The sequence below is a fragment of the Castor canadensis genome, chromosome 4 (genome assembly GCF_047511655.1).
Source record: "Castor canadensis chromosome 4, mCasCan1.hap1v2, whole genome shotgun sequence".
NCBI classification, from domain to species: domain Eukaryota; kingdom Metazoa; phylum Chordata; class Mammalia; order Rodentia; family Castoridae; genus Castor; species Castor canadensis.
Window position 1 is genome coordinate 146,735,161 of NC_133389.1, and position 22,014 is coordinate 146,757,174.

Genomic DNA, 22,014 nt, shown 5'->3' on the forward strand with positions numbered 1-22,014 from the left:
AGAATGTCTAATTTCAGGGTCAACTCCTCAGAGAATGCATTGTGAGCAGAAGGTAGACTTACCTGGAGAGTTCTGAGGAGATGACACGGGGGAGCCCCGTGGGGACTGACAGTAGCTGGGGTGGAGTAAGGCATGTGGAGGCACATATGACATTATCTCTTCTTCAAACAAACTAGAGAAAGACAAGAAACAAAACACATATTTCAGCCAACAGGTAGGAGAAGCCTTGTTTCCACAGTGAGTAGGAGAGTCGATCTTTCACTCTGACCCATTCCATCAGAGTTCTCTTTGGTTCTCCAGAATCAGGTATCTTCCTTCCATGGTTTTATAATTTGCAACATATACAGGTAAATAATATGTAAGTTTGCCTTGAGCATTGTTAAAAGACACATAAATGCTCAGTAAGTATATATCATTCTTGAGATTTTTTTCTCATTCAACAACATTATTGTAGTCCTGATATCTCTGTGGAATAGCTTATTCTTTTTATTGTATAAAAAGCTATTGTATGAACATATCATTTTATTTATCTAAATCTCTTTTGACAAATACTTACTTTTTTTCTAGTGATAAGTGCTTCTTATCACTAGTAGTGCAATGGACATACTCTGTGTATCACTATATATATATATATATATATATATATATATATATATATAATATGTACATTTAAGTATGTATTTATATGTAAAAGAGTTTCTTATCTTAAATATGATATATTCTTAAAAGCAGAGTTGCTCACTCAAAATGCATATGCGTTTTTAGTTGTATAAAATATTGTCAATTTGTACTCCAAAGAAGCAGAAAGTACAATCCCACCAAGCCCAGACAATATGAGAGTTCCTGTCTCATTTGGTATCATTAGATTCTTTGAGGTTTTATAAACAGTACTGTGAAAGGTATCACATCATATGAAATTGCATATCCTGATTACCAACATCTTCCCATGAGTTTATTGGCCATGCATGCTTCAATTTTTGTGAAATGCCTTTTCATATCCTTTATCCATTTTTCTCTTAGGCCTTCTTTTTTAAAAAAATAATTACAGGGAATTCTTCATCTGTTCATTGTCTCCTTTTTTTTCTGTGCTATTTTATTCTTCCAGTGTGTTACCTTTACTTATGCCTTTATATGTTGTATCTTTCATTGTATAAAGATATATCAGTCTTTACCTACACAAGCTCTAATACAGGTGCATTTTTACATGACTTGAGTTATTGAAAGAGTATAGGAAATAGAATAATCACCAACAAATGCAATAAGGTTATTTAAAAATTATTGTGATTTACTTACTTAATAAGGCTGAGGATCAAAAATGCTGTGCATGTAAGCAAGTGCTCACCACTGAGCTACAACCCCAGCCCAATTCTTGCATTGTATAATAGCGATATTGGATAATACCTTTACATGGATTTACTTTCAATTGAATAATATCCTAGAGCTATACCTACTTTACATTGTGGCTTTCTGACAGTCAAGTTCATTTGTACCAGGAGTGATTTTCAATTTTAAGAAATAAACAAAATACAGAAAGATACACAGTATCTTCCACTATGTATGCAACAGGTATACTGCTTGAGTTTATACTCACTGCCTGAAATGACTTAAACTTCAAAGTGATACAAAGAATAAAGAACTTGGGATGTGAATAACACACCAAAAATTTTAATAATCATTAAATTTTATTTATTAAAATAAAATTTTAATAATCATTAAATTTTATTTATTAAAATAAAATTTTATGCAGGTACATGTAATACATTGTATCATTGTGTGCTATCATTAAAATGACAAAGACATTTGGTCACTCGAATGAAATAAAGGTCTAGAATTGAATAATATCATTTATATGTAATAATTATAGAACTATTATATATGAGTGAATTTCTCACACTTCTCCAGAGGCTCACCAGTTTCAGAAAACATGCTTATTTTCCCAAACAGGGGACAATGTGGCCTTTGCTTTTTATACAAGAGTATAAATTTTTTTAATTCAACCACTTTCACATATAGAAATTCATGCAAATTGTAGTATTTAACAAAGTACAAATGCAGTATAACAAAATATTTAATACATACCATCTAAAGATTATTTAATTAAGGACAGGGGAAAGATAATCATTACTTTTGTTTTATAATAACTATTTTTTACTAATTCCAAAAGCAGAATTCTTAATTTAAATGAAAAAAAAAACCTTTAGCTTTCTAGAATGAAACAAAAGAGTCATACCCTACCCAGAACTTTATAACAAAATCTATTTTATCACCAACCAAAATTTGGTAAAACTATCATATAGTGTAGTATATTGGTAGAACAATAGTCTTCCTGACCATGCTGCTTTTGGACCTAGCTCAGTACACCACAGTAGAGGAGCCATCCCCAAGAGTAAAAGTGACACCCCCGATAGGTCTTTTTTTGGCTATACTAGGGTTTGAACTCAGGGTCTCCAGCACTTGAGCCACTCCATCATCCCCCTCCCATAGGTCTTGTTCAGAAGTTAGGTGAGAAGAGGCATCTAAAGAAAGTGATTACATCCTTTTGAATTATGCCATAACTACACCAGAAAGGGAGATAAATTTTTGGCAACAAACAAGTGGGCAGTCAGAAATATGACAACAAATATAACTCTTGAGTGGAGGATAGGAAATGGTCAAGATCAGCATGAAAAACATGAATGAGGCTGTTAGCACTCAGGGATAAATAAAACATTGCCTGAGGGGCTCTGCATGACACTCCCTTTAATTCTATAGAGGTCTTGGTGGTGGGTGCCCAGGCCGCTGGGTAAAGCAAAACATTCTTTTCCCCTGGTTTGCCTGCATTTGAAGCATAATATTAAACCCGAGAAAGTCTTTTGAAAGCTTGACAGTTTCCATTCTAACCTACTCTAAAATTTAAAACCAAAGCCAATCTAACCATCATGAAAGAAAATACAATTGGTCAGTTCCATGAAGGGCTATCAAATTGGCAATGAATACCAGGGACCAAATTTCAACTTTCTGATCTGATTTCCCAAACCTAAACTCTCAAAACCACAAGCTAAATAAATAATATCTTGAATCAGCAAAGTGAGACAAAGCATGGTTTAAGAAAAAACTTGAAGGAATATATAACTATGACCTCTGTTCTACACTCAAGGGGTAAGCTGTGTTACCTTATTTGGGTACCATTCTGTGAATGGGACATTTTATTCACTTGTCTCTACAACCTTTCCCTTCTCCAATACCATGTCCTTTGCCAGCAGAAAAAAACAAAATTAAATAGATCTCAGTGATAACAAATGCAATGCAATCTGAAATGACTTACCACTAAAGCAGCATCCTAAATCTTCAATGTGAGTATTTCCTCAAGTCTTTAAGGATAAAGGAGACATTTTAAGGCTATAAATATTGACATACTGTTTTCTAAAATGCCATTGGATGACAGGAGACTTCCCACATTAACTACTCATGCTACATACCTCAGCAACATAACAAGGTCTGCATCACTTGAAAGGCGCACCAATCCGGGAGTCCCTTCAGTTCGGATAAATTGGATCTTCTCCCTGTTCAGACAAACAAAGCTCAAAATATATGTGGTGAGCTTTTGGGACATAACTCAGTGCACAAGCACACTTTTAAAAATAATGGCCACAGCTTTTCTTGATACCTATTATGTGGAAGCTATGCTGTGATAGCCTCGGAATACACATCCCTGAGAGATGTGGTCCTTGCCTTCAAGAAGGACCTTGTGGGCTAGGGATGTAGCTCAGAGGTAAATCACTTGCCTAGCACACACAAGGCCCTTGGTTTGATCCCCAGTACTGCAACAAAACAAAACACGAAGGACGTTGTATGATTATCTCCTAGTTCTAACATTGGAGGAAATTATTTTATTGCTTTGAACATTTTGCTCCCTAAGTACTACTATAGGCAGTAGTACCAATAAAACCAATCTCTGCTTTGAGTTAAAGCCAACTATAAGTCTGACTCTAAGCAACAGCTTTACTCTGATCCCCTACTCTTCTGAAAAGCAACCATTCAGGTTCACTCATTGATGTCCCAGAAAAGGACAATTTAGGAATACTCATTTATTTTCCAGAGGACATAACTTTAAGTTACATGTGACTTGCTCATAGTAGATAGCATGAATGTATTGTAACTCCAATATAAAAGCATATGGCTTTTTAAAAAATAAATGAACACCAGACACATTCTTAGTTACTACTGCTGACGAAATGAATTGTGTGAAAACCTGTGAAAATGTATGTATATCTATATGCATCAAACTCAATATTGTGAGTTAGTTCTAGCATTATTTTATTACAGGTATATGTTATAACACCAGTTTTTTTCTTTTTGTTTTATGAGTCATCTTCATGTTACTATTTTCAACTTGTTATATGAATACAACTTTAATACAATTTTTCCTAGTTGTTTATCCCATTTCTACCTCATTCTACTTCAAAGCACATTGCATTTTGTATACTATATGAGATGAAAAAATAAACAGAAACATAAACTATGGTACTGAAACCATTACAATTGACGAACACAGAGGCCAACAAAATTTTCCTCTGAGTACTTAGGACAATATATTCTAATTACTGTACTACAATATCACTATCTGATGAAATATCACTATCTAAGTATTTATTTACATATAGTTCTCATCTGCAGAGCGTCTTTTTGTTAATTTTGGTATTTTCATAAAGTTCCACTGCATTTTAGATTTCCAAACTTCGGATTCTCTTAAGATTGTTTAGACTTGAAGGAGATGAGGTGGAAGGCAAGGTTTAGTTGATCAGATGAAGAATTCCCTAATACATAGGCACTGATTTACCCTCAGCCATGGTGTGGGACACAGGGTTCAGTCCTTGGTTTCTTCTGCCTACATCCATTTTACATAGTATATTAGTATAAGAAGCATCTAATCATTATTTTGCCAAATTTTCTTTTCAGTCCTTTGCAGCCAGTAGCTAACCACTGTTTTTAAAAAAGACTATGAAGAAGTGAGTGGTGGCCATGTATGTGAAAAAGGGCTCAGTCAGCCAGTCCCTGATAACTTATTTCTGCTTGAAGGCTGAAACCAAGAAGGACATTTGCCCACAAGTGTCAGGATCACAGGACTCAAGCATATGATAGAAACCAAGGTCCATTATCTGGTGAATTTTTTTTTCCTAAACATTGACTTAAAAAAGCTAAATTGGAAAGTAATTATCTTGGAGAAAAAATGAACAATTACCTAACCAAAGAAGTTCTTGTATAAGGGTCTGTAACAACATGCTTTGATCTGAAAAATAAAAAGTTATCTCTGACAAATATGCAGGTTATCTTCTTAGTCTATTGCAGTGAAGCCAGGTAAATAGACCAAAACCAAAAATCAAACAATCTGAGAACTCTCCGACTTCCTTAACTAGAACTATACAGAATGGGTTGAAAGATGGTAAAGATACCACGTTCTGGACTGTGGCCTATAGATTTCCTGTGAATAAGAAAGGTATCATGGCTCATCTGAGTCACAAGGATGATAGGGCGAGGAAAGGGAAGGGGAGGCACCAGAAGAGTATGCCAACTAGGAAATTTTTCATCCAAATGTTAATTGCTAAGCAGTGAAGGCAAGTGTTATGATTTTTCTGATGAGAACATACCAGAAGTGGATTGAGACTAATTTTCTACCAGGCCAGCTAATTTGTCACAATGACAAACTATAGGTCACATGCTTCCAGGACCAAATACTGAAACATGTCATGTGATGTCCATCACACCACTAAGTACTTTCTTATACTAATATTCATTAATTATTTCAACAAACATTTCCTGAGCACTAACTATGTGCTAGACACAGTCCCACACTCTGGGAATTCAATAGGGAGTAAGACAAAGTTACTTTGTCAAGGAGCTTATGGTGCAGTGGAAGAGAGAAAGTCAAAAGCAAATCCAATACCATGTAAGACTGTGTAACTTGTTCTGTTCACTTAGCTGAACTCTGTTTAGACATTAATATGCACCTGGTCTAGACATTCCTTTCATGTAGAAACAAAGAAGACATTAATTTATTGATGGTCAAGAAAGCAGATCAAGGCTGAGGAAGAGAAGACAGCAGACATTCTCAGAAATGTCACCTCCTTCTTGAGAATGAAAAACTGCTCCTTGGTTATCAAATGTTGGCCCAATATTTTATAGACCAATGCTTCTCAAACCAGTGTCCTTGTCTACTAGAATTCTGTAGACACATCTCGAGTCCTACAAGACTTTAAAAATACTGTGTTTTCACTTTGGGGATCAAAATAGCTAAAATGATTGAAGCATGTTTTGGGTAATATAGATGATATTTGTGGTTAAATACCACTGTGTGCCTTCGGGTCTCATGTCTGCAGTTCCAAGGCAGACTTTTAAAGTGCTGGTGAGGTCATAGGGCCATTATGCTACTTAGGATAACAGTGGTCCCTGTTTGCCACTCAGGTATGGTTACTTCTCTTTCCAAAAAGGACAAAACTTTTCTGCTGCAGTATTAATTTGCATCATGAAAACAATCAAGTGAGGCTGAGTCATGTAAACTGCCATGGGCTAAGGAGAAAATAGAAGAGATGGATTTAAAACGTAAATTGTGGTGCACACCCATAATTCCCAGCTATGAGGAAGGCAGAGGTAGGAGGATCACGGGCTAAGACCAGCTCTGGGCCAAAGTTCAAGACCTTATCGGAAAAATAACTAAAGCAAAGAAGAGCAGGGTTGGGGGCGGGGAGTGGCTCAAGTGGTAGAGCACTTACTTAGCAAGCACAAAAGCCCTGAGTTCAAACTCTAGAATTGGAAAAAAAAAAAGTAAATTATACATTTGTGCTAAATAATGCATAAAAGCTGTCATAGCTTATTCTAAGAACTAAAGCTTTGCAGTGGTTTTCAAACAGAAAAAATGGTTTTCAGAAAAAATAATTTATGAAAACTGCAAACATATGAAGTTTATACATTTTGTGTTTATAAATTTTAAAGTTTCTTTAAAATAAAAGTGATAGATGTGCAATAAAATCAACTGATAGATGTGCAATACTTCTTTTCCTTTGTGAATGTAAAATAACAGGCTTGATTCCTATAAATTTCTATAAGTCTACTCAGTGTTTGGGATTGACATACTAATTTGAGAAATGTTAGTAAAGACATGATTGTGATTTGAGGAATGTCTGACTATTACCTTAACATATTTATTCCAATTTATTGTGCTAATGCATAGAGTTAAGGAATCTGGCATGAAGAAATTCTATTCAATCTTGGTGGTTTACAATGAGGTTAGAAATTCATTTTAAAATGTGACTTTCTTAAGAGCAATCCCTTCCTCCTCCATCTCTCTGCCTCAGAGGACCTAGCACCATGCTCACCCACAATGAGTGCTTAGTAGAACACAAGCCAAGCACAAAATCAGTTAATGCCAAAATAACAGATTTGGCTCCAACAATTCACTCTGAATCTGGAATAAACAATCTTGCCATTATTTTATTTTATTTCATTTATTTATTTATTTTGCTGTGGCAGGGAAACAAAACAAGAATCAGAAAGCTGACATCAGATTATTTACCAAACCAGAATCCACTGTGGGAAGTGCAAAGACAGGTAAAGGGACAATCTCTTGTGAAAAAAGATTACATTGCTAAAACAAAATGCTACACCGCACAGTGACAACTTCAAGCAAAAGTCCCAGCTAGTGCTAGCTCTCAGATGCAAAACACTTAGGCCTTTGTAACCACTTCCTCCAGTGCACAGAACCACCCCCAGAAGATCAACTCTGGCAGGAGATCATTTGAGGACAGTGAGCAAGGTCTCAAGCTTGGAATTCCCACAGAAAATATTCTCACTGAATCCAACCAGCATTTTGGTGAAGTTAAAGAAGGGCATGTGATCAGAAACCGCAGCAATGCTGCAAATCTCCCCGGATTGCAGACTCTGCACATATGGAGACCTGCACACACAGCTCAGTAACATGTCTGCAAATACTTATGCTGGAGGGTGGCTTTAGAGAAGTACTCTGGACTTCCCTAATGGTATAAAGTCAAGAAAGGAAAATTAGCATGAGCCATTCATGGTCACTATCAGTCACTGGGTACTGACTCCACAGACAGAACCAAGCAGTAGAAAATTTAGTCTCTCTGCATCCTATTACAAAGCTTAGTTGTGGAATGATTCTTAAGGATATACAGAAGTGACATGAATTAGCCACATGTTTGGGGCAAAATTTGTCATAAATGGATATAAATCATCTCCTGCCTAAGAACTAAGAATTACTTAACTCGCTTTGCTTGTTTCCTCATCTTAAAATAGCATAATTAGAATGAAAATAAAATTTTTAGCCTGGCGTTTATTATAAGCCCTCAAAAAATTTGAACTATTGAGTATATTATTTGATAGGCCTAATGATTTATGAGCCAAGTCAGAATTCTGGTGATACTCTTTTTTTCTGTTCCTGGTGTTGGAGACCATTTTAATCATGTCATTTGTTCATTCCACAGATACTTGTTGCATACTGCTAAAATGTACAGTAGATAAGACACTGGTCTCTCTGTGAAACTGAAACAATGCTGTATCAAAGAGATAATCCACATTAAGGGTTTATACCTCTCATAATCAGTAGGTAATGGAAGCTATGATTGTCAATAGAGCATGATTCTACATCACCTCCTCACCCTCCATCCATGGTTTCACTCTTCCTGGTTTCAGTTACCTGTGGTCAAACACTGTCCAAAAACAGTAGTGGAAATTTCCAGAAATAAAAATTCATGTTTTAAATAAGTATCATTACATTTTATTATTATTATAACTACTCTATTTTATTATGTTATTCTTGTTAATTTCTTGCTCTTCCCATTTATAAATTAAACTTTATCACAGGTAGGTATATATGTACATATATACATATGGGGTTCAGTTCTCTGTGTGGTTTCAGGCACTCACTATGGGTCTTAGAACTTATCCCCTGAGGAGAAGAGAGGACTACTGTAGAGCAAAACCATTTTGGACTCTATTAAAGGAATTTAATTATGCACAAAAGCATCTAGTTAGAATATATCTTTCTAAGGCATTCTACCAACTTGGACCCTCAGTCCATCATTCTGAAGAGTTAATATCTAGCATACACTGGAATGTATAGCTAATTACATATTTTTTATGAATTATAATATTTTGTTCTATACTTTATAGCAACTATCAATTGAAAATATATTCAAGAATTGAGACTAGCAGTTTATATTTTGGCAGTTACAATTTATAAGATTTTTAAAAAGTTTGTCCACAACAGAAACAAAAACATAAAATACTTTAGGAAAGCCTAGGCAGAAAAATTTAGTTCTATATAAAGACAAGAAAATTTTATTATAATAAATATAAGGGTTACATACATTGAAATACATTATAGTTATAAAACAAAAATGGAAAATTGTAAATATTTAAATTATATCAAAATTAACTTTTATGTAAAATACAATCTCAATCAAAATCCCAGTGTAATTTTTAGAGTTGAGAACATTGTTTAAAACTTCATCTCAACACTCAAAATAATACTACATGTTGGAGAAATTTAGCTAAGCTATCAAAATAATTGTGGATGCTATCACTTCCTGAGATCTAAAATGACATGGTAGACTGGAAGCAATAGGCATAGGCAATGATTTCCTCAGTAGAACTCAAGTGGATCAGCATTAAGAGAAAAGTGATAAATGGGACTACAGGAAATTAAAAAGCTTCTGCACAACAAAAGAAATGATCTCTAAATTGAAGAGGCCACAGAATGGGAGAAAAATCTTTGCTAGCTATACATCTGACAAGGGGTTGATAACCAGAATATACAGGGACCTTAAAACACAAAACTCCCAAAAAATCAATGACCCAATGAAGAAATGGACTGAACAGTCTTGTCAAAGGAAGAAGTCCAAATGGCTAAAAAAACACATGAAAAAATGCTCACCATCCCTGGCCATAAAGGAAATGCAAATCAAAAGTGCACCAAGATTTCACCTTACTCCTGTTAGAACAGCTAGCATCAAGAACACCACCAACAATATATTTGGTGAGGATGTGGGGGGAAAAGAACCCTCATACACTGCTGGTGGAAATGTAAGCTAGTACAATCACTGTGGCAAACCATATGGAGGCTCCTTAAAGAACTAAAAATAGATCTGCCATACAATCCAGCAATACCACTCCTAGGGGTATACCTGAAGGAATGTGACACAGGTTACTACAAAGGCACCTACACAGCCATGTTTATTGCAGTACTATTCACAGTAGCTCAGCTATGGAAACAGCCATACTGACAAATGGATTAAGAGAATGTGGTATTTATATACACTGGAATTTTACTCAGCCACAAAGAATAAAGAAATTTTGTCAGTCGCAGGTAAATGGATGGAACTGGAGAACATCATCTTAAGTGAAGTTAGTCAGGCTTAGAAGGCCAAAAATCGCATGTTCTCCCTCATGTGTGGATTATAGACCTAAAATAAATGCAGTGATATTATTTGACGCTGGTCACACTAAGTATGATATATTTGATATATTGCAAGAACATGTGTAAATACCACAATGTGTCCCCACCAAGCACAACAATAAAGAAAAAGAAAATGACACATTGGAATACACAAAGATATAAATTATTATATAAAAAAATAGGTTTTATATCTTTATGTCATCCTAGTGGAAATGTAATGACTTGTCTGTTGGGATAAAGTTTTAGGTGCTATCATTCAATTCTAAATATATGTTCTATGAAATTGATTCACTTAACAAATGTTTATCAAACACCCATTTTACACAATGTAGGATGTAGGGTCTGATGAGGATTAAAAAGATAACTTTATGTACCTGGCAGTCAATTTGCAATGTAAGTATATAACAATAAATATGGTAGAAAACAAGATGTTTTAAAATATTTTAAGTGCAGATGATTATTACTACAGTAAATTATAAAAGCCACACAGACAGGTTAGACACCCTGACAGGTCTGCAAGAAAGTTTTGTGTAAAATGTACCCATCCCTTCAAGGAAAAGATTCAATGGCATGTCTTAATTGTAGCCATTTATCTGAAGGATAATGTGAATGAAATAAGGTAGTTGTCATTTTAGCAATGGTGAAAAGTTAATTCTTTTGAAGGCAGTTTCTACTACTGTTAAAATCTACTGACAGACATGGATGACATTTTCTTGATAAATGCAACAAAATAAAGCAAAAATTCACAGTGAAACATATATCTGAAACATGTTATTCCTTGTGTAAGAAAACAGTTATGAAAATCCAGATTGAACCACTCATTAGCAAGAAAATGCAATGTTTTAGAGAACTATGTAGTAGGTATTTGTAATTTGTAATTTGGATAATCTTTCATATTTATAGAGAAACAAGTTAACAAACACCTGGTGTGATACTCTAAAAAGAATCTAAGCTAATTTTGGCTCTAAGGTCTTTTATTTATATTGTGTGATTCTCTAATTATTTTCAAGGTAATAGTTATAAGATTCCATGTACAGAAAATTAAAAAATTATACATATATGTCATAAGCCTACATGTATCCATAAAGCAGCACATCCATTCAAATAAAACATTTGTAGTAATTATTTCTTTTGTAATAGCCATAGAATAAGTGACTGGTTCTAAGAATCTGTGCATTTTACTATATTAAGGGACAAAGTCCCAAACCTCTCACTAAGACCTACAAGAAATCTCACTGCTTATGAAGGTACTTCATACACTTGGATGGCTATGACATGTTATCTCAGTGATATTACTGTGATATTTTGGCCCTCAGTAATTTCTGCTGAAGCTCACTCAGCCCTCTAAGTGTGGAGCAGTTAAGGCTGGTATCACTGTACATGTGGAGAAGATTTTAGAGAGAAGTTCCCAACAGGCATCTGTGCAAATAGCACTGGAAAGCCCTCCTACACATAAGTCAATCACAGAATTAGAGGTTCTAGCTGCATTTCAATTATATGCACAGAATCAAATGGAGCCATTTATATGTATGATCAATCTCAAGTTTAGCAGTTTGAAAATTAGAGTTATATTCAGGACAAATTAATTTTTTTTTAATACTATGGTTTGAACTCAAGGCCTATATCTTGAGCCACTCTTTGTTGTAATGGTTTTTTTGGGGGTAGGGTCTTGGGAACTATTTGCTCAGGCTGGCTTTGAACTGTGATCCTCCTGATTTCTGCCTCCTGAGTAGCTAGGATTACAGGCGTGAGCCACCAGTGCCGGGCCAGGGCAAATTACTTTAAACTGAGTCCCTGTGATACAATCAGAAGTGAAGGCTACTAATATATTAATTTTAATTTGTTGTATGCTTACTATGCTTACACAGTATCAAGTGCTTCATATTTGTTACCTCATTTAATATTCAAAAGTATACTGTAAGTTATACACCATGGAGCATGCCTCTAATCCCAGCACTCCAGAGGCTGAGACAAGAGGATTGTGAGTCAAGACTAGTCAGGGCTACATAGCAAGACCCTGCCTCAAAAAAATATATATATTCCTATCCTATCCAAACAATTTGGAGGTTAAATGCTTCATTCATGGTCACTTTTGAACAGTGAGCAAATTGCCTACCTAAGCCTGTTTGACCCCAAATCTGAACTCTTAAAATAAATGCTCACTACTTTCTAAGAGCCATGACCATCGGTCTCCCAGTGAGAGACAGTCTCCTACCAATGACCTTTAATATATGATGTCTATATATTATCTTAATTGCATGTTTTTTAAAAAAATTCAGCAATTTTCCCTATGAAAACAGCCCATAGGAATATAATAGTCCCAAATCTAGAGTTTTATTATTTTAATTTAATACAACAACAAAGATCAGAAGATTGCCATGTTGATCTGGAACGTCTGTGTAAGCAGTAAATAAGTAAGAGCAGGACACAGAGACAGAGCTGTCTCATTAGCCAGGTCCTCATAATAAATGTATAAGGACCAGCAGAAGTAAATTCATGTCAGTTAGACCAAGGAGTACAGATGCTAACTGACATTAATATTTCCAGCCCAAATTAAATGTAGAAAAATTCATCTTGCAGTAAAGTTGGATGAGATGTATAATAGAAATTTTGAACACTGGTGTTTATTTTATGTAAGCCAGCTTTTTAAAACTTTGACTTTTTAATTCCCTAAGATTCTGTGTTTGAGAATTTCAAAATAGGCATATATTAAATTTTAAATGAAAATCTTAGTATAAAATTAAACTATAACAAAACTGCAGGGCTATCAAAATATGATCATGGAATGACATAGAAAGTCCAAGTCTGTGTTTGCTTCTAGTCTGGTGACTCTGAAGACTCATATCCATTTGCCTTTTGTGGCTCAGAACTTCCTGGACTTCCAAGTTACTGATTTACTAATGACATAAAATATGGAATGGCTTGATTTACCCAGAATGAAAACAGTTCCATAGATCATATTCTCATGGCAAAGGAATTTCTCTAGGAAGCACTCAAAGAAGAATCAGTTGGTGCCCAGACTAATTATTACTGATGTGTTGGTAGGGACTAGATTTACCTGCTGGACCTAACCACTTACAAGAGAAAATCCTCAGCTTTTAACTCAGGTTTATGATCCGTTCTAGTCATAGAACATTGTACAAATGTCTACACTAAAATTCTTATTGAACTTGTATGCTTTATATTCACCTATAAAATATTATTAAAGTGCTGTTTTTAAATGAATATACTTGTATTTGGATACAATATTAGAACTTTTTGTGTCACAGCACATGAGCATCGTGCTATGATTACTGTCTTCCAATGAGAATCAGTAGTAGGCTATTGTAGTCCAATGGGACACTTGCCATTTGACAGATGTGGATTTTTACAACTGAGGAAGGATGCATAGGAATCTATGTTGGTATTGGTAATCCTTGGTCAAGGCATGAACACATGGTCAAAGTTACCTGTAACACACAGATCGCCAAGTGACTCTGTCCATGCATAAATCTGCGTAGCAGTGTGGATACTTATGTCTCCCAAAGGTCCATGTGTTAAAGGCTTGGTCTATAGCAGGAGGTACTGTGGACCTCAGGGGGATGTGTCTTGCAGGAGGTCCTTAGGGGACTGGGGCTGTGCCCTGAAGGAGACTGTGGGACCCTGGTCCTTCCTCTCTCTTCTGCTTCCTGGTCACGAGGTAAGCAGTTTGCTCTGTCACACTCCCCATTGTTGCCACCCAGAACCCCTCCCAAGATCTAAAGGCAATAGGTCTGCCTAGTCATGGACTGAAACCTCTAAAACCATGAGCCAAAACAACCCTTTTTCTCTAAAGGTAATTATCTCAGGTATTTTGCTACAGTAACAGCTGACTAACAATCTGTCATTAAAAATATCACTGAAATATGAGAGTTAAAAGCTCCAGCTTATCTGCCACCCCTGTAATTTGTGGGAATGCTCTTTATAGTGCAATTTTAAATGTATGAAACAGAATGTTCTCTCAGATACACAAACTTCCCCTTTGTGATGTTATGATAAGCAAAGAGCTTCACTACCAAAAGCTTTTCAGAAATGAAGGTGTAGTGTGACCCACGCTACACCATGAGAAGTGTTATCTCATTGATTTAAGTTCCTGTTTCCTTCTACGTGTCATGACTACATATGCTTTCCATAGTCACAATCTGCACAGTTTTAAAAAATATAAATAGATGGAAATCTATTTTAATGCCTATCAAATAATTTCTTAGTAAGAGATTACCATGTGGGATCTGTGTTAGAAGATGGGGCTTAACCAAGAACCCTGGGTGCCATGGAAAAATAAAAAATTAATTCTAAATAAAAGCCACTGAAAAAGCAATCTTCAGGAGATTAGAAACTTTTAAGATTCTAAAAATCAGAAAGAAAGTGAAAATAAAACTGGAAGCTACCAACTGCAGCCTGCAGCATTCCCTCTCTTAGGGTCTGCTAGGTACTGTACAATCATATACGAATAATGCCCTATACAGGTAGATTAAATCACTCATCCTCTCCAATGGTGCAGATTTAAAGATATGTTAATTTCTTTAAATAATAATCTAAAGGGCAGAGAAAAAGTGGAAAACTTCTCAGTATCTTCTTCCTTATTCTTTCATTGTGGGGGCTGGAGTATAGCCAGATAAACAGGTATTGACTAGAAGTGTGTGTGCATGTGTGTGTGCGTGTGTGTGTGTGTGTATGTGTTGTGGCTGGAGGTGGTAGAAGTGATAGAAAACAGAGTTTTCTTAATCTTTAGCAAAAGAGGAGGAATTTTGTTGATTTGTTTTTCCTTTGAGGTCCAAAATCTCTAAGACCTTAAATTGGACCACGAGTAGCTCATTCCTGCAATTTTATAACTAAAATATCTACATATGATTTTCTAGGAGACCAGAAATTTCTGAGGAGATGCTGTAATAAACAAGCATGCAAAATCCACACTTGTATAATTTTCACATTTTTTGAGATTGAGAACAGCATGCTTTGTTGGGAAAGCACTAAGACAATAAACCATGTGAAATGAGAATTCCCATACAGGCAACATTTGCATTGTCAGACTTACATTTTTGTGTAGTTTTAGTTTAGAAACTTTAAAGGCAATGACAATTTTAAAGGCATGAGAAACTGAGAATATCATAAGAATATGTAGTAATTTTCAAGTTAACAAATTTATATATTCACTGTATGCAACATGCTATTCTAGATATTTGTGCAGCAGGAAAAGGGATGAGTTGGAGAAGACCCCTGTTTGCAAGGCAAGAGAACTTCAAAAATCAAAATAAACCACATAAGTGAAATAGTTAAAAGGGTACCAAGAACAATTTGATGCACTGCATGATTAATCATCAAATTAGTGTCTAGACCAGGGGTTATTACACCTGGCTGTGCCATAAGAATCCTACAGAGAGGTTTAAAGAAAAATAATGCTTGGGCTTTGCCCCAGACATCCTGAATTAATTTCTGGTTAGGGTAGAAGGGAGGGGAGTTGAGGGAAGCAAGATCTGGCATATTGTGTTTTACAGAGTTCCCAGGAGATCCCGATGAGAACAGTTTGGCACAAGTAAGTGGACCAGCACTTGCCACTGCTGTGGACCATGGTAGTACCACTGGGAAAATGTATTGCTACCAGGAAAGGTGGCACATAGGCGACATGGGTTTTGGGTTATAGGAGATTTTCTGTCTCTACCGATGCCTCGCACACTGAGATTGAGAAATGCCAGCCTTGATCACGAGACAGAGTCTGCAGTGAAGCTGAAAAGTGTCAAAGAAGGAGAACTTTCCCTTGGCTTTAAAAGTAAGTTGCTTGCTGCCAAACTGAGGCAGGAAGAAGAGCGGCCTGCATTCAGGAGTAAAACAAGGCTGGGAGAGCGATGGCTGGAGAGCTGTTTAGAAGACAGGGCTCCTGCAGGGATGCTGGACTCCAGAGAGATCCAACTCCTGGCTGAAGCTCCACTGGCTTTTCACTGTGCAAAAATGTGAATACCAAGTCTAGCACATTAGAACTCTCACTTCAATAAACTGCTTCTTTCGTTTACTCTAGCTACACTCAAAACGTCGGTGTCATACTCTCATTACAATCTGCAAATCTATGATGCATACTTGGCCTGTACATTTTTGTTTCTTTTTCATATTTCTTATTTAAAGAGGGTTCTAGGTTGCTTAGTTAATGTGACTCAATTCTTATATGTATAGACAGAAGCCAGGACTACAAGGAGCTGGTGTTAATGACAAGATATTTGCGAATAAGATGCCTTTGTAAAGAATGCCAGAAAGAAAGGATATATTTCCAGGACAAATTATCACTGTAACCAAGATTTAATTGTCAGGGTGGATGCACCTGGAGCCACATCCCAATTCTTTGCTCACCTGAGTGAGTGATTCCTGGTAAGATCAGGCTGACGCTCCTGTAGAATTTCAAAGATGTTGGGCTGACGCAGAAATGCAACAATTTTGTCATTGTAAGCTGGAAAATCCAGAAGAAACAACAACTCTTTTTAAAAAAATCTACTATTAGTTTTATACATATAAATTCAAACTTGTAAAAATCTATTTTTCTGGTTAATATTCCTTGTACTCAAATTCACAGTTTGGAGCTACACTGCTGTCACAGCTGATGTTTACGTTCCAATTTGTGTCTAACCTGTTGTATGATTGTTGTACTTCTGTCTGATACATGTGGCTTGCTTAAATACTCTTATTAAACTGATTTGATGACCCATACTTATTATCAAATGAGAAGATTAGTTCATCAACAGAATTCTAGATATTGATTATTTTAAGTTTACTAAAATCAAACTCAAGACCATGTATGGTACAGCACACCTGCAATTCCAGCACTTGGGAGCTAAGGCAAGAGAATTGCGAGTTTGAGGCCAGCCTGGGTTATGTAGTGAGACCTTTTCTCAAAAAAGAAAAAAATCAACCTCAAAGAAATGACAGCAGTCAGAAATGGAAAACCATTTCTGGCTAAATATTAGCCAGCCAGAGAGGTAAAGAGCCAGTAACAGCTACAATCAAAATGCAGAGAGCAAACCAGTCCTAACTTCTATGTGGAAGTAAATGCCTGTAAGCCACAAATATCTCTTTATCAAACCAACTATACGAACAGCTTCAGCACAATCATTAACTGTGTACCAAATATGTTCTTCAAATATCTGTGTCTTGCACAAGGCTAGCTAAAGAAAATTAAAAAAAAACAGTTCATTAAAATGTACTAAGGGCTCTGGTAATGTCTTTTGTCAAGAAAATGAATTTGTCTACTTCACATAATTTAGCTTAGCTGAATGACTAATAAGGAAAAACAGGCATAAACATATTTAAATTCACAAAACTATTCTGCAGACAGCAGCCATCTGAATCTTTATGCTGCATTGTGATGCCTGTATGTACATATTTTAGCTAAAGGTGAATAAAATTTTTAAAAAATACTATTTGCTAAAATGAAATCCCAGAGTCAACTCAAAATGTCCTGAAGTATACATTTTATAATGTACAGTTCATATGAACTGATGACAGTCATAAGTGAATTGAATTTTATGTTCTATCCCAGATCAGACTAGAAGCTTTTTTTTCTATTTTTTTGAGGGGAGGCTATACTTGGGTTTGAACTCAGGGTTGCATGCTTGAGAGGCAGGTGCTCTTCCACCTGAGTCACACGCTTAGCCCTTTTTCCTTTAGCTATTTTCCAGATAGGGTATCAAGCTTTTTGCTCAGGGCTGACCTTGGACTGTGATCCTCCTACCTCTGCCTTCTGTAAGTTGGGATTACAGGCACACTCGCCCATGTCTGCCTTGTTCTTTGAGACAGGGTCTCACTAACTTTTTGCCTGGGCTTGCACTGAACCATGATCCTTCTATCTTCATCTCCCAAGTAGTATCTGGGATTGCAGATGCAAGCCAGGATACATGACTTCATATTGTCAGTACGTGTGTATGTGTGTGTGTGTGTGTGTGTGTGTGTGTGTTTATTTTGGGCAGTACTGGGGTTTCAACTCCAGGCCTTGTGCTTGGTAGGCAATTGCTCTACCACCTGAGCCACACCACCAGCCCTTAGACAACTTTTAACCAAAATTTTTAGAGCATTTTAAGATTCTGAGTACAGTGTTTACTATCATATTAGTAGTGATACAATACACTGTAGACAGTTAGATTTTGGCCCTAAATTTCATCTTACACAGTAGCTGTCAATCTTTGTGAGGTCATGGGCAGTGTCCTGAATTGCATGCTAGTATTTTTTAACTAAAAATCTCACTGCAAAAACAAATGGACAACTGTTCTAATGTAAGGAGAGAAGGGAGCCTAACGGCTTCCATCGGCCTGTCCACTTCCTTACCTTAGATGCCTTATGTTTGATACCCACAGGTCCACTTCAACCTCATCATTTTAACAACTCAAGGTTTTCTTTAGGTCTCTGTGCCCACAGTCATTTATTTTTAGTTCACTATGTTGGAGGCTCTTGCAGCCTTCTCTTTGCTACCACCTCCCTTAAGCATGTGCTATTTTTGCTTGGTTACTTTGTGAGGCTGCTACAGACTTCACATGCCACTTAAATTCTGTCTCAAGCCTTAAATATAACCTAAGTATGTACTTATCCAAATGATTAATTTGTAATGATTACATAACATACTATCTTAGCAAGTTATTTTTCCTTAACTTCAGTAATCAAACACATGTACATAGAAAAGATAGAGCAGTATTAAAAAGTTTCCTATTACAAGATTTTACAGGATGGAAGCCCTTTGCGACTTACGTCTCTAAGATTTTGTTACACATTTCTTAAGGAACATGTATTAGTCTCTAAACACAGGGCAAAAAAGCATCAGGCTAATAACAGGGATATCTCCGCAGAGTGTGCATAGTATACATTGTATTCATGGAGGCACGGATAGAGATTTCTGGAAAGCGTGACATACCCACTGGAACCATGTCCTGGTACTGTGGCCTACTGACAGTATTGAATGTGCTGGATGGCCTGGGAAGAACTGGTGGTCCTGCATGCCGAGAATCTTCTCCTACCTGTGAATGCAAGCATCACCTGGGTTTGTACCAAGAGCTTTTTGTCAGCATCACAAACTAAGTTGTCCAAAATACTCAACAACAAGCATGGCAAAAGGACCAATGAGGAGAACAGAGGCCAGCCGTGGCCGGAGCTGAGCCAGCGCCCTTGATCCTGGGAAACGCTGCTCTCGTGGCTGAATGGGGAGGGGGGGAAGCAATGAAGCACCCACATCCTTGACAAGAGCTGGGACAGTGACTGTTTGCAAGTGACACAGAGCAATTGCTTGGAATTACTGTGGCTGTGCAGCTAAACAGCAGACTTGTTGGTCAGGAATAACGTCTGCATCGGCAGAACACCAACCTGCTGCAAAGCAATCACAGGGAAGCTGGGTGGTATGACACCTACTGGAACAGTGCCAGGAGAGTCCTTCTGTTGGCCAAGGCAGGCCAGGGAATTCCCTGTCTCAGCAGAGGAGGGGCGGGGCTCTGAGTGTATTATCTCCCTAGAAGCAATTCTCCATGCCTATTAAAGCACCTAGTGCAACAGCTCTTTCTGGTTTGAGCCTCCCACTCCATGCAGCTTAATGTAGCAAGTGTAGGGGATGTAAATGGGGCTTCCCCAGTCTGAATTATTTATTGTATCTACTATGGATTTAGAAACTCATACCTACAAGTAGATAACTAAAAACACCTGCTCATATGCTACCAGAAAACTCTAATATTGCGTTAGCTTCTGTTCTAGCATTTTCCCGCCTATTACAGAAGTCTTTTCAGACAACAAATAGAATAATAGCTTATAGTATGAGAATAACAGAACAAGCATCAAAATAACATACTAGATTTATAAATTGTTACTATTTAAATGGGCCTTCTATTATTTCCACCCACTGAAACCTTCATAAGCATTTTATCATATTGTATCAGTTAGATGTTTGCTAGGGATTGTTCAAAGGCCCTCAAACTAGAAATAACCTCTCCACCCTGCACTGCTGGCTTATTCTTCAGGAATGCTCTCACTCCCTTCAAAGTCCAGTTCAAACAGCGTCTCTTCCATGAAGCCTTCCCTTCCCTTCAAGATGATGTTAAATGCAACCTTCTCCACATGCCATCAGCGCTTGGTGTGTATTTCTAAAGCAGGTTACTATGATTAACAGCTTATTTTACTTGTCAATTATGCCTCAATAATGCTGGAGAGAAAAAAATGAAAACTATCCATGATTATCTAAAAAGTCATTAAAAGATAGCTTTCTTTCCCGACTACTAAAAAATGTTTATAAAGGATTTTTTCACACATTTTTATCCTTTTTTTATTATGATTTTATATTTTCTGTTCTTATGAAGAACACAGGAAACACATGTTAATTATCTGCATTTGTCATGATACCAAACACCATGTTTCTACCTTATAGTAGATGTTTGGTGTTAGTTTTTTGGATGGAAAAGATAACAATATTTCTATTAATGGAAAATTTGCTAAATGAATACCAAAGGTGGCTAGAAAGACTGATTATATAACTAGTTTTCTTATCCTGCTTCTCTTGAGTTATTTTTTTGAGGAATGGAGTCAGCTACCCTATGGAGATTCAACCATTAACTACACAGTGTTTTTCAGATAGAGAACTCATCATTCCAATACACAGTACGTATAATTTCCCTTCTAGCAGTAATGTTGCCACGTGTCATTTCTCCAAACAGTCAAAGGTCATCTCCAAGACCTCACTTCTTAAAACCAGACCATAAGACAGTGCACAATTCCTTTGAAAAGTATGCTAGTGCTTCAAGATGTGCATACCAGCTCGGTCACAGAGAACATTCCCACAGACTTAACAAGGCTGTGGCTAAAGGCTGAGTCATAGGGGCTTATCTCTGTCCCACTGCTCAGTGTCTATCAACGGGAAGAGAATTCCTTTCAATTTTAAATGTATTTCAGAGGGACCCCTCCCACAACAGCCTACTACTAGGTTACAACAATAATTCAAGTTCTGGGGCAGAGGGGTTGACAGAAAATGAAAGTAGAATTGTCAATCTCAGGTACATTTTGAATTGTCCTAAGTACATTTTTTTTTGAATTGTCTTTAGGTACATTTTCTCAGGAAAACAGTCCCGACTAGACTGAATGAACAGCCAGCTTCATCTGGTGAAGTCATGATAAGGAAGATGACTAAAGTGCATTGGCCATGTGATAAAGTCAGACAGCGTCCTAATTATGCTACATATCATATACAAGGTTCAAGGGTAAGAGGTCTGGTCTACCTTTGAGATGAATGCTGTCAGTGTCCTCCAGTTCACCACTAATGGTTTATAGGACAGCGAGGCAAAGATTTATTGGCTACTCATAAAAACATAAATATTTTTGTGCATACCTCATCCTGCAATAGATTTATATTTCATTTTAATATGGGTTTTCCATGTAGACTCTTCTTACAGCCAGCAAGCACACGATGCAGTAAAGCAAGTATGTAAATCATGAGGGGAAATTCCAGGAGTGGAGTTTTGACAAATTATATCCAGTTATTTATTGCATTCATAATTTTTTCTTGCAAGAAAGGCTACAAAAATATTTGACCTACCATATAA

The 22,014-nt window shown here is 36.6% G+C and overlaps 1 protein-coding gene across 5 annotated transcripts in view; it reads right to left on the bottom strand.

The window, feature by feature from the left end:
• The window catches only part of Hecw2 (HECT, C2 and WW domain containing E3 ubiquitin protein ligase 2), a 366,611-nt gene that overhangs the window by 48,384 nt on the left and 296,213 nt on the right, over nt 1-22,014 (bottom strand). For all 5 annotated transcript variants that reach the window (XM_074071319.1, XM_074071318.1, XM_020167497.2 and 2 more), the window contains 4 exons: nt 19,353-19,455; nt 16,808-16,904; nt 3,459-3,542; nt 63-172 (listed from right to left, as the gene is read on the bottom strand). In XM_074071319.1, the coding sequence (XP_073927420.1) occupies nt 63-172; nt 3,459-3,542; nt 16,808-16,904; nt 19,353-19,455 (394 nt within the window). The remainder of the gene's footprint in view (nt 1-62; nt 173-3,458; nt 3,543-16,807; nt 16,905-19,352; nt 19,456-22,014) is intronic.